Consider the following 11,990-nt stretch of genomic DNA (forward strand, 5'->3'; position numbering starts at 1 on the left):
AGAGAAAGAGAGAGAGAGAGAGAGAGAGAGAGAGAGAGAGAGAGAGAGAGAGAGAGAGAGAGAGAGAGAGAGAGAGCCAGGATAAGGACTTCCCTGAGCAAGGACAGGAAGCAAGATCAAAGCCCTGTCCTAAACCTGCAGTAGTAGTAGGTGTTTAGATTGGCAGTGTCTGCCTGGGAAAGGACACCAGGGACCTTCCTAAAAGGGAAGTGTATGAACCTGACTTGCTAGAGATGTTCCTCTAAAGAGATTCTCCTTCCCATCTCCCTTTCACCCTGTGCCCCCACTCCTGCCCACAGCCCATAGTACTCACTGGGGTCACAGTCATCGATGTCCCTCTCACAAGTGGCCCCACTATAGCCTGGATCGCAGGTGCAGCTGAAGCCCCCATGAAAGTTGATGCAGAAGCCATGGGGGCCACAGGGCCTGGACCCCTCACACTCATCAATATCCAGCTCGCAGTGTGGGCCTGGAGGAAACAAAGGCACACAAGGACATAGAGGACCCAGTATACTGCTTGGATGAACAGAAGGGGATGGCGGGCAATGAGGTACTGGGGGCATATAGGAGGAACCAGGAAAGGCTTTAAGGAGTGAGAGAAGTCTGGGAAGGAAGTAGGAGACAAAGGGAGATGAGAGGATTCAGTAAGGGTCTAGGGGGAATGGAGGGGTACCCCAATGGAACCAGACAATGGGAAGGGGGGAGAGTCCCAGTGAGGACCCAAGGAGCACAGGAGAGTAAGAGCAGCCAGGGTTTTGAGAGGGACAGTTTCAGACACAAACCCTGGAGGCCATCAGGGCAGGTGCAGCGGAAGCCATTGACGTAGTCCGTACAGGTGCCTCCTGCCTGGCAGGGGTTGGACTCACACTCATTTTGGTTCTGGTCACAACTGGGGCCGGTCCAGCCCTGCTCACACTCACAACGATGCCTGGAAGGTAGGAGGGAGGAAGAAGGCAATGAGTGGGGGAGTAGGGGTAAAAGGGATAAAGGAGCTGGTCAGAAGAACCCAGAAGTGGAAGAGAGATGGGGTTAATTTGAGAGGGGAGGAGAAAGGAATTGGGAAGAAGCCAGACAGGAGAGCAGATGGACTTCAGTGTAGTGGACGGGTTAGAAAAGAACAGACTTGGTAGGGTGGGAATATTAGGATCAGACTTGGAGGTTTAAGGAACCTTAGGGAACATTCAGTCCAACCTCCTTATTTTACAAATGAAAAAACTAAGTTTCAGAAAAGTAACTCATGCGAGGTCACACAGGTAGCAAGTAGGAAGGAATTAAGGGATAAAAGAAGGGAAAGGGAAAAATAATTGACTTGGGAGGAAGGGAGAGGAGCTCACCCACTCGGATCATCATGGCAGGTGCCATGGGTGCAGGGGTTACTGGCACAGGGGTGGCGCTGGGCATGGCACAAAGGGGGCAGAAAGCCAGGCGGGCAGATACAACGGAAGCCGTTCTCCCCATCCACACAGGAGCCACCTTCCCCACAAGGGTTGGAGGAACACTCATTGATTTCCACGTTGCAGAGGGGTCCTGTAGGGAGGAAAATGGGAACCAAACCTTTATTCCCTCAGCAGCCCAGGCAGGGACCCCCACATACTAGCCCTTCTTCTGCCCAGGTCCCCACCCTGGCACCGGCCCCACCTGTGAAGCCTGGCTGGCAGATACAGTCATAACGGTTGATCCCATCCTGGCAAACCCCATAGTCGCAGGGGTTGCTGGCACAGTCATCATGGTTTATTTCACAATTCACTCCTGGGCACGTAGAAAAATTAAGAGGCAGTTCAGGCCCACGTGCCCCCCCCACCAATCCCTTCCTTCCCTGATGTACCCATCCTGTGGCATCCCTCCCCAGCCCAGGCCCTCCTCCAGGGTGTCCTCCCTGCCCACAGAGACCCACCTGAGGTGCCAGGGGGACAGTAACACAGGTACTTATTGACAAGGTCAAGGCACTTGGCTCCATGTTGACAAGGCTGGCTGTGGCACTCATCCAGCTGGCTTTCACAACGGCTGCCCGTGTAACCGGGGGCACAGGCGCAGGAGAAGCTGGCGATGCCATCCACACAGTGCCCATGATGGCAGGGGTCTGGGGAGCAGTCATCCACATTGTTCTCACACAGCGGGCCCTCAAAGCCTGTGGCAGGAAACAGGGAAGGAAGATCACTTTGGGAAAGAGAAAGACCTTTATCTCATCCCCAGGAACTGCCCTCCAACTCTACCGGGGGGCACCTAAGGCCCAGAGCCTGGCCCAACACTTACCCTCAGCACAGCGACATTCATATCCGTCAGGCTGGTCCACACACTTGGCCCCGTTGTGGCACGGTGTGCTGGCACACTCATCTACATCCAGTTGGCACATCGTACCACTGAAGCCTGGGCAAGGATAGTGTCTGGGTGAGGAGCAGACACTGGGCCAGCCCCGCCCCCAGGCTAGCTCCCACCTTGATCCACCCCAGTCCCTCCTCTGAACCCCTGCCTCACACCAGGACTGGTCTCCTCACCTGAGGGGCAAGTGCAGCTGAAGCCATTCACCCGGTCACGGCAGTGCCCACCATTCACACAGGGGCTGCTCTGACACTCATTTATATCCACCTCACAAAAGGTACCTGTGAATCCTGAGATCCCCAAAAGGTTTTGTGAGCCCATTGTCCTCCCGACTGGCCCAGTCCACCCCCCCCGACTCTCCCTCCACCCAGACCCCAAAAGGGAGGGCAAGGCAGAAAAAGTCTGGACAGGAGAGGGGAGCACAGACATTGGAGCCCAGGGAAGACCTCATGAGGGGTACTGTTCCTATCTACTATCTCGGGTTTCTAAGGGAGAAGATAAACTCTCACCCCTCTCCCACCAGTCCCGGGGCCCCCTGGCCCCAGCCTCAGTCTCAGGGGCCCTAGGCTCTCCCCTACCCCAAACCCTAGCTCCGAACCCGGCTCCCACCTGCCATACAGATGCAGGTGAACTGCCCAATCCTGTCGAGGCAAGTGGCCTGATTGTGGCAGGGTCCAGAGAGGCACTCGTTGATGTCTGTCTCACACCGTGGGCCTGTGTACCCGCGCCCACACTGGCACTGGAAAGAACCCTGTGTGTTCACACATTTCCCAAAGTGCTCGCACGGGTTGGCACCTATGACAGGACGGGTGGATGAATCCCGGCGTATGTCCATGAGCCCCCCTCGCCCCTGGCCAGCCCAGCTCTGTTCAGCAGCTTTACCAATGGAGCACTCATCCACGTCCTGGTCACAGGCACCCCCTGTGAAGCCTGGGGGACAAGTGCAGATGGCACGCCCATTCACGGGGTTCGTGTCACAGATGGCATCTTCGTGGCATGGGTTGCTGACACAAGCATCATCCAGGTGGCACAGGAGCCCTGTAGGCGGCGGCAGCAGGGGTCAAGGTCTCAAGCCAAATGAAAACAAGCTACTTTGACCCCCAGCCCAGAACCCCTTAGCAAAAGGTGGGCACTGACCACTGCCACCACAGAGGGCCAAAAAGACTCAGATAAGAGAGAACTCAGGAATGACACCAAGAGGAAAAGAGCCCAGCGAGGGCTCCAGGAGAGGAACAAGAGGGGAGAAAAGGGAGCTCCCACGGCTGAGGATGAGAGAAGGATCACAACGTCAAGGCTCACCGGTCTTGCCCATGGGACAGGCACAATAGAAGGAAGCCACCCGGTCGTGGCACGTCGCTCCATGGAAGCAGACGGCCGTAGCACAGTCATCGATGTTCTCGCTACAGCTCTCACCCGTCCAGCCATTGACACAGACACAGCTATGCCCTCCGTGGGTATTAAAGCAGGTGCCCCCATTGTGACAGGCATTTGGCTGCAGTTGGCATTCATCTACATCTTCTGTGCAAAACTGACCTAAAGGGAAACAGGATGGGCTGTGGGGCTAGACAGGCCCTGAGCTGTCCATAATTGCTGCCCACCAGATGTAAAACTACCCACTTTAGCATCCTGAGCTAGAAGCACAAAGGATACCTGAGACAGGAGGCCTGAAATACTCTCCTGAAGAGGCTAGTGCGAGGATGGATGGCTTGGGGAGAAGCTCACCTGCAACAGTACTTGCTGGCTGCTACTTAATTCCTTTTTTTCACTGATGTTTTTTTAAAAACCCTTATCTACTACTGTCTTAGTATGGATTCTAAGTCAGAAAAGTGGTTAAGGGACAAGCAATCGGGATTAAGTGACTTGCCCAGGGTCTGAGGAAATGTCTGAGCCCAGGTCTAAAAGGAGGGCCTCCCAACTCCAGCCCTGGCACTGAGCTACCTAGCTGCCCTTTACTAATTATTCTTGGGAGCTAGATGCTAAATGCAATTGTTTCAAGACTACAGAGGGGCCACAGGGTGCTATCCTCAGCCTCTGTAATTCAGCACCTTAGAGGTAAAGCCCAGGTCACCCTAACCTAGTTATAGCTCTTGTGGATTTTAAATTTAATATTCCATAACTAAATATTATATTTTATAATGTTTTATTAATAATAAACTAACCAAAAAAACTAACTAAAAAGGTACTAACCAGCCCACTCCCAAGAGCAAAAGAGGAAGAGGGAGGAGGTACAGTCAACCCTAAAACAATAACGTGATCATGCAAACATGGAGGCGCAGGAGAGATTAAAGGGAATTTTGGGAAATTTTAAGGGACATATGGGGGATGCAGTCCAAGGTTCAAAATCTCCATATATACATTCTACTATCTGTCATGCCCTCAAAGATCTGACACTTCTACCTTCTCTCCCTGGCCCCTATGCCAGGACCAATCCCAGGGTTCGAAGGAGACCCAAAGGCCATAGGCTAATTCCCCACCTGTCCACTCTGGGGGGCATTGGCAGTTGTACGTGTTGACACCGTCCACACAGGTAGCTCCATTCAGACATCGGTGCCTTGGACAGTCGTCCACATTCACCTCACAGTCATGCCCTTCAAAGCCTGGCAGAACACAAGGAGGAGAAAGAGAAGAGAAGTGGCAATGCTGGCGGGGGGAAAGCGACTCTACCTGGCCTGAAGAAATCATGCCAGGAAGCCTAATAGGAAGAGAGGTCTCCGCTCTGGCGGCGATGGCTTCCTTCCTTGCACGAGGCAGCTTCCTGCCCATTTCCTGATTCCAGCCACCATGCGGGTCATGGCAGGGAAGTCCAGGCTGAGGCCAGCAGAGTTTGTGGGAGCCTGAGCCTGAGCCTGAGCCTGAGCCTGAGCTGGGTCCCTCCCTCCCTCCCCTTGGGCAGCCAGAGACTCACCAGGTAGGCAGGCACAGTCATATGTAAACTCTCCGGTCTGGTGGCAGGTGCCCCCATTGCGGCACTGGGAGGGGGCACAAGGGGCTGAGGGACTCTCACACAGGGGCCCAGCATAGCCCACCGGGCACTGGCAACGGAAGGAGCCGGGGACATTGAAGCAGGTTCCCCCATGCTGGCACACAGTGCCCACCCGGCACTCATCCACATCGCTGCGGCAGGTGCGGCCCTGGTAGCCAGGAGGGCAGGTACAGTTGTAACGATTGTGGTTGCTGGAGCATCGACCCCCATTGGCACAGGGGTTGTTAGCACAGGGATCAATTAAGGAGCAGTCCTGTCCTGCAGGGGAAGGAGAGAAAGACGAGGTGGGCCTGGGCCCAGGGGATCTAGCCAGGACAGGAGGGTCCCAAGCCCTCATCCCAGCTGCAGCCCCTTACCTCGGAGTCCCCGGGGACAGATGCATGAGTACTGGACAGTGCCCTGGAACAGGGAGCTCTTACAAGTGCCCCCATTGGCACAGGGACCCCGGTGACATGGGTCTTCAAACTGGCATCGATCCCCCATCAGTCCTGGACGGCACCTGAAGGGCAGAGGAAGCACCTGGGATGAGGCCTCGTCACCAGGCTTGGGAAGAGCCCCAAGTTCATTGGCATGGGAGACCCGGAGTGGGGGTGTTTCAGGGAAAGAACGAAGGTGAGGAAGAGAAGAGGGGGAATCAGGGGGGTATCCCACAGCACCTTTACTGTCTGCACCTTTACTGTCACTGGGAGAAAAGGGCAATGGCTCTGCACTGCTGTCACCACACACAAGAATAGACAAACAATTAGTTTAGATTTCTCTCATCTCTTCAGCTTTCACAAAGTGCTTTCCCCCTAAGAGCCCCATAAGGCAGGCAGTGTGAGGATCCAAACGCTGCTCTCCATTTTTGGGGGAGGAAACTAAGGCTTGGGTGCTATGACTTGCCCAAGCTCACTTAGAGGATGGCTGAATCTGATCCTGAAAGTCCACCCCATCCAGTCCAACTTTGATTAAGGCCAACCGTGTGCCAAGGGAAGGCAAGCCAGACTGCCCCAGATCTCAGAGCATTTCTAGCTAATTGGGAGAATAGGAGGGAGCAAACACAAGATGACTGATGGAGACGGCTGGAGAGGGGGCACTAATAAGGCCAGAAGAGACTTGAACGGACTTCTGCCTCCAAGACCTCCTCCCAGGTACTGAGGCCAGGGCCAAGGGGCAGGGACTCTGGCCACTAGGAGAGCCCAGCTTTCTGCACACAAAACCCCTGGATATATGAAGTTGGATGACTGATTGCAAATGAAAAGAGGGCGAAGCTGAAGCCTAGGGCAGACGTGGGGCTGGGGCTGGGAGAGGCAAGGAGGTGGGGTGAGGAGGGGCCTCCATGAGGGCTCGACTCCAGCGTCCCCAACACGGCCCAGGGGCAGGGGAGCAGCCTGGGCATGTGCAGTGAAGCTTCCTTCCCTGGGGGGAGGGGGGAAGGGGCACGGCAGGGATGCCTGGGTCCCTGCTCTTCTCTCTCCCTCCCCCCTCCCTCCGCTCGGCTCTTCCCTGAGTCAGGTCCCTCAGGGACTGTGGGAATGGGGAAGAGCTCCAGCCCCAGGACCCGGGCCTACTCAGAGGGGTGGGGGGGGGGGGGAGCAGAACTGACAGTCTCATCGCCCCTCCTCCCACAGCCCCAGGTCCTTTCTCACGCTCCTTTCCCCTGCCCAGCCGGCCCAGCCCAGCCGAGAGTCTTTCCAACCAACCGGTTTAGCTGGTTTCAGCCCAAACTCCGGCCCTGGCCCCGCCCAGCCTAGACATGCCCTCCTCTCCCCCCAGAGTGAACTAAAAGGTTTCTCGTAGAAGCTCCGTGGAGACCATTACACTGGCCCTTTCCCATCTCACAGAGAGGGATCTGCCCAAGGTCAAGCAGCAAATCAAGGACAGGGATGGAACTCAAACCCAGATCCTAGCGATTCCCGGGACCGAAGTCTTTTCTAGGCACCAGGCAGCTCTAAGGGCTCCCGGGGCAAGGAGGGGGTGGGAAGCAAAAATGGGGGGGGGCGGCCAGGGGCCCCGGGTTTGCAGAACCCTCTAGATGAGCGGCTCCCGCTCAAAGCTGGTGGGAAGTGAAGCCTGATCCCAGGAAATCCAGGCCAGGTGCTGGGATCCCTGGTGATTCACCTGTTCTGGGGGCGGAGCTCATCCACCTGTCCCACACATTCCGAAGCACACCTCAGGGGAGGGAGGGAGGGGAAAGCGTCAGGGGTGGCTTCAACACCGAGCATGCGTAGTCCTTCCGCCTCCCGACTCCCCAGGCCGCCCAGGTGAGAGGCTTCTCTTTTCCCGACTTGGGTGACCTCACTCAGCCTCCCTCCCAGCTACCATTGCGTGCCTGTGCTCCCCAGAGCTCCTCAGCCCCCTTCCCTTCCAGCCCCGGCCTTGTCCAGTCCCTTCTCGACGCCCAGCGTGGCCGCCGCCCTTCCTCTCCTGCTGATGGTCTGGAGGGGGTCTGCAATGTCCAGTTCAACCAAGACCTCCTACAAAGCCTTCTGGTCCCTCCAGCGCCCCCTCCCCCATTATCTTGCGCTTTTTTTCTGTTTTACATTTATGGTAGTTTAGTGGATTAGGCTGAGATGGCCTTCCTCGGAACCAGGAAAACTTGGGACTGAGTCTGCCCCTCTGATACATACTGGCTGTCTTTATTTAAAAAGCGTGTCGGTCCATATGCATACATCTATGTCTGGGAGGAGGTGGCTGCGCAGTGGGGTTGTGTCCAATTACATTTATATTTGTGGGTTTCCCGTTGGAATGTAAGTTCCTGGGAACAGGAATTATTTTATTCATTGTATCTTCATCCCAGTTCTTGACACATAGTAGGCATTTAATAAACACGTGGTGATTGGCGGAATCTGATTGAGTGATTGAACTCTAGGCAACTCCACAAGTCGGCCAGGGTGTTGCCTGTCTGGGTAGAAATTCTTCATCTAGGAGCTCCCCATACCAGGGAAACCACCAGTCCCATCGCCATGTTCTTTTGGTGTACTTGTGAGGCGACTTAGCATGGTGGCTAGTGATGGATTTGGAGTTTACAAGATCCGAGTTCAAATCATGCCTCAGACACTTACTATCAATGTGACCCCACTGAGCAAAGTCATTTAGCTACTCCCATTCTGATATGCTCATCTGTAAAATAGAAATAATAAAAGCATCTACCCAGCAGGTTGTCATTAGGACCAGATGGAAGAACATATGTAAAGTATGTTATAGATTATTATTATTACATTATATTATCTATTATTATATTGTTGTTTCCCCTGATAAAACACAAGCTCCTTAAGGGTAAGGATTGTTTCATTTTTGCATCCCTAGTGCTCGGCACACAGCAAGCACTTAAAAATATTTGCTGATGGCTCATGGACTACAGTTGAGTCTCAGTTTCAATTGGTTGGGGAGGGGGCAATGTTCATTAATTAGAAAAGTCATGGGGGGTGGGCAGGATGTTCTCTAAGCTCCCTTCTAGTTCTCAAAGTCTGTGATTCTGTGAACAACCTGGAATCCCAGCTTCCCTACTCTGTGACCTTGGACAAATCAACAGACTTTTCTAAGACTAGATGATCTCCAAGTTCTAAACCCTGTAATTCTAGTCTAAGAGCATCCCTGGACATCTCCCTGGAAGGGGCTAGCCTAGGAGGAAGGGACCCTGGCAACCCACTTAGCTCCTTCTCAGTGGTTAGACCTTGGGCTCATTCCTTCTTCCCCACCCCGAAAAGGAACTCAGGGCCATTCCTGGGGAGAAGGTGCCAACACACAATGGAGAAATCAAGAGTCCAGTGACAAAGGGCGGGGGGAGAATTGGCCCCCAAAGAGGAACACATACAGAATGTGCAGGAGGAGTTCAAAAAGAGGTAGTTCAGGAGCCAAGTAGAATTTGATGAGCCTCAGAGTACCAGTGCCAAACTGCTGGGGGTAGCCTAGTGTCACAAAGCATTCAATCTGGGTTCTAAACTATTTTTTGCCACTTGTGACTTCGCCACTGAACCTCTCTGATCTGGTTTCTTCACTGAATGAGAGAGTTGGGCTAGGAATAGTCTCTAAAGTCTCTTCAGGGCTCCTATGAGCCTTTTCCTTGAACTCTGGACCATAATGCCTTGGCTCCCCTCTCTTTCCCCTCCCTTTATTCCAAGAAGAGGTTAAGGGAGTCAGCCTGGGAAGGATTAATTTAGCTACTCCCTAGGGTCCTTCCAGGATTTCCTCCCTATTTCTTTCAAGTCTCCAAGTCTACAAACCTCCCAAGAATGGTGAAGCTCCCTCTGCCCCCCAAATCACCCACTCATCCCAACTCACAAGCAGGCAGCTTCCCCATTGGACAGCAGGGCACATCGGCCTCCATTCTCACAAGGGCTCCCTCCATCCAGGCACTGGAGGGCTGTGGGGAAAAGGGAAAAGGACAGCCCATCAGTTTTTTCTGAGAAAGCCACCCCAAGGGAAACTAAAGGCAGAGATACATTCCTCTCCATTCCTCCCACTCCCAACTAGGAATGGCCATGGGGTCCAAACATCCTGCCCCATGCTCTTGGAACCCAGATTTTCCTGGGCTTGCCTGCTATCCCCTACCCCTTTGAGCCAACAGCTGCAGCCTGGGGCTGCTGGGAGGGAAAAGATATGGGGGCATGACAGAGAACGTTCCCCCCACACAAAGTTAAGAAGTTCCCACGGCCACTACCCCCTGCCAGCTGTTTGGGCAGCCTAGGCACCATTGTGCTCTGCAGCTGTTGCTACCACCTGGGGCCTGGTGCCCCCTTCCTCAGCTCAACCTAAAGGCAGGGGGTGGGGTTGCCCAGAGGAAATCCTTGGCAGGGGGAGGGGGTATATGAAACCAGTGCCAGCCAGATGTGGGAGGCCTCCTGGGGCCACCTAAGCTGCAAGGGAAGAAAATATGGGATGCAGTAGCTAACTAAAGGCTAGAAGCCAAGTTTTAAGGGGGAGAAGGCATCCAGAGGTAGGATGTCAGGACTTCTTGGAGGGTGAAGAGGGTGCCTCTGTCCTCTGGAAAGGGAAGGACAATTGCCAGCATGTTTGTAGAAGCCTAAAAAAGTTAGGAGATACTTAGTTCCCACTTCTTATCACGGTAACACAAATCCTGCCTGGTCACACCTATAACACTCATCTCAGGCCAACCAGCCTGTCCTTTAATGGTACCAGTGTCTATCATCATCATCTTCATTACTCCCATTTCTGTACCGTTATAAGGTTCCTTGACCAACAATGCCTCTGTAGAGCAGATCATTCTTCCCACTTAAGGACCTTAACTGAGAATCAGGGTCTAAATGACTTGCTGCCTATGGCTACACAGCTAGTGGGCTGGGATTCAATCTCAGATTTCCTGACTGAGCACCATAATGTGGAATGTCTCAATCAAGTCTAAGCAGCATCAATTGACAGTGCCTGCCCATGGGTAGGTATTCTGAGCTCTTAACATCTCATAGCTTAGGGAGGTAGTGCAATGAGTGCTATGGGCAAGTGTGAAACCTGAACCAAGCTCCGAATCAAGTTCCAGTCCTAATTCTGCCCTGGCTTCAGATTCTTCATCTGGAAAAAAGGAATAATATGCAACTTTTCTTTCCAAGCTGGTTTTAAGTGGGATGAGGGCTGAATTCTCTCAGCCTTCAGGAGGTGGGAACCTCTGTTCCCTTCTAATGTTCCCCCTCCTCCAAGAGTAGGGTTGATTGGGATGGAAGAAGTTTCCTTTATAGTAAACCCTAAGGGGAGGGCCATTTCAGGGCTTGGCACAGCCTTTCCCAGGCTAAAGTGCCAGGCAGATGGGGCAGGGCTGTGCCCTAGAGGAAGGCTCCAAAAAGGAGGGAGGGCAGGGCAGAAGGATCAGCCCCACGTTCTCTGGGGACTCACAAGTTCCCACGGGAGTGCGAGCTTTCATTATAGCCCAGCCAGGGGGCCCAAATCCTATGCCTTGCCCAATGAGGTGGGCTGGAAACGGCAGCGGTATGGCCCCTCTATGCTCAGGCCCTTTGGCAACCCCCCCCCCCCAACTCCTGGCCTTGCTGCTAGTTAGACTGGGAATGGGCCGCCGCCGCCCCCGCATCTGGGCTGCGGCCCCGCAGCTGCTGCGGACTCCCCTCGTCCCCCTCCCCTCTGCTCCGCTAGCCAGCCTGGAGTTGGGGAGGGGGGTGCGTACATTCCGGCATTGTCTGCAAGAAGAAAGGGCTGGGACGAAGGCGAGGGAGCCGAGGGGGAGGGGGTGTCTAGACGGCGCAGCCATTGTCCCTGAAGGGGGAGGGGGAGGGACCCTCCACCCCTTTCTCCAATCAAGAGGAGGGGGTGAAAGCCCCCCGGCCTGAGAGGAGGGAGCAACGGGGATTCCCCCATTCCTGACCTTTCTCTCCAACATTCCCCCACCCCCGGGAAGAGCACATGGGCAGCCCTGGACCCTGCCCCTTCCCAAATCCTCTCTCACCATCCAGGGGACTGGGGTGAGGGGGGAAGGATTCCCCGGGAAAGTGGGAGGGCCAGATCGAGAAGGCTCAGAGCCACCTCTCACCCGCCCCCGCCCGAGGAGAAGAGTGGGGAAGAGGGCCCGACTGGGAGGAGAAGCGAAAAGTGGGGGGGGGGGCCGCTCCGGACTCCGGGCTCCGGGCTCCGGGCTCCGGGCTCCGGGCTCCGGCTCTTGCCGCGCTCAATGCCTGGGAAGAAGTTTGCTCCGAGTAAATAGAAAGTGGAGAACTTCTTCTCCCTCAGTTCAGCCGACCCCCTC

General features: G+C 54.6%; 1 protein-coding gene across 1 annotated transcript; it reads right to left on the reverse strand.

Moving 5' to 3' along the window:
• Positions 1-313: 313 nt before the first annotated feature.
• Positions 314-11,919, reverse strand: LOC123254657 (neurogenic locus notch homolog protein 3-like; the record flags this gene model as incomplete). Its single annotated transcript, XM_044683629.1, has 16 exons — positions 314-469; positions 783-928; positions 1,335-1,527; positions 1,639-1,749; positions 1,895-2,128; positions 2,254-2,367; positions 2,496-2,609; positions 2,929-3,114; positions 3,202-3,357; positions 3,619-3,852; positions 4,794-4,916; positions 5,225-5,560; positions 5,659-5,801; positions 9,566-9,647; positions 11,694-11,704; positions 11,778-11,919. Coding segments are annotated over 16 exons (2,481 nt in total), but the record flags the coding sequence as incomplete, so codon positions are not given.
• Positions 11,920-11,990: the final 71 nt, after the last annotated feature.

This window comes from Gracilinanus agilis, unplaced genomic scaffold (assembly GCF_016433145.1).
Source record: "Gracilinanus agilis isolate LMUSP501 unplaced genomic scaffold, AgileGrace unplaced_scaffold27802, whole genome shotgun sequence".
NCBI classification, from domain to species: Eukaryota; Metazoa; Chordata; class Mammalia; order Didelphimorphia; family Didelphidae; genus Gracilinanus; species Gracilinanus agilis.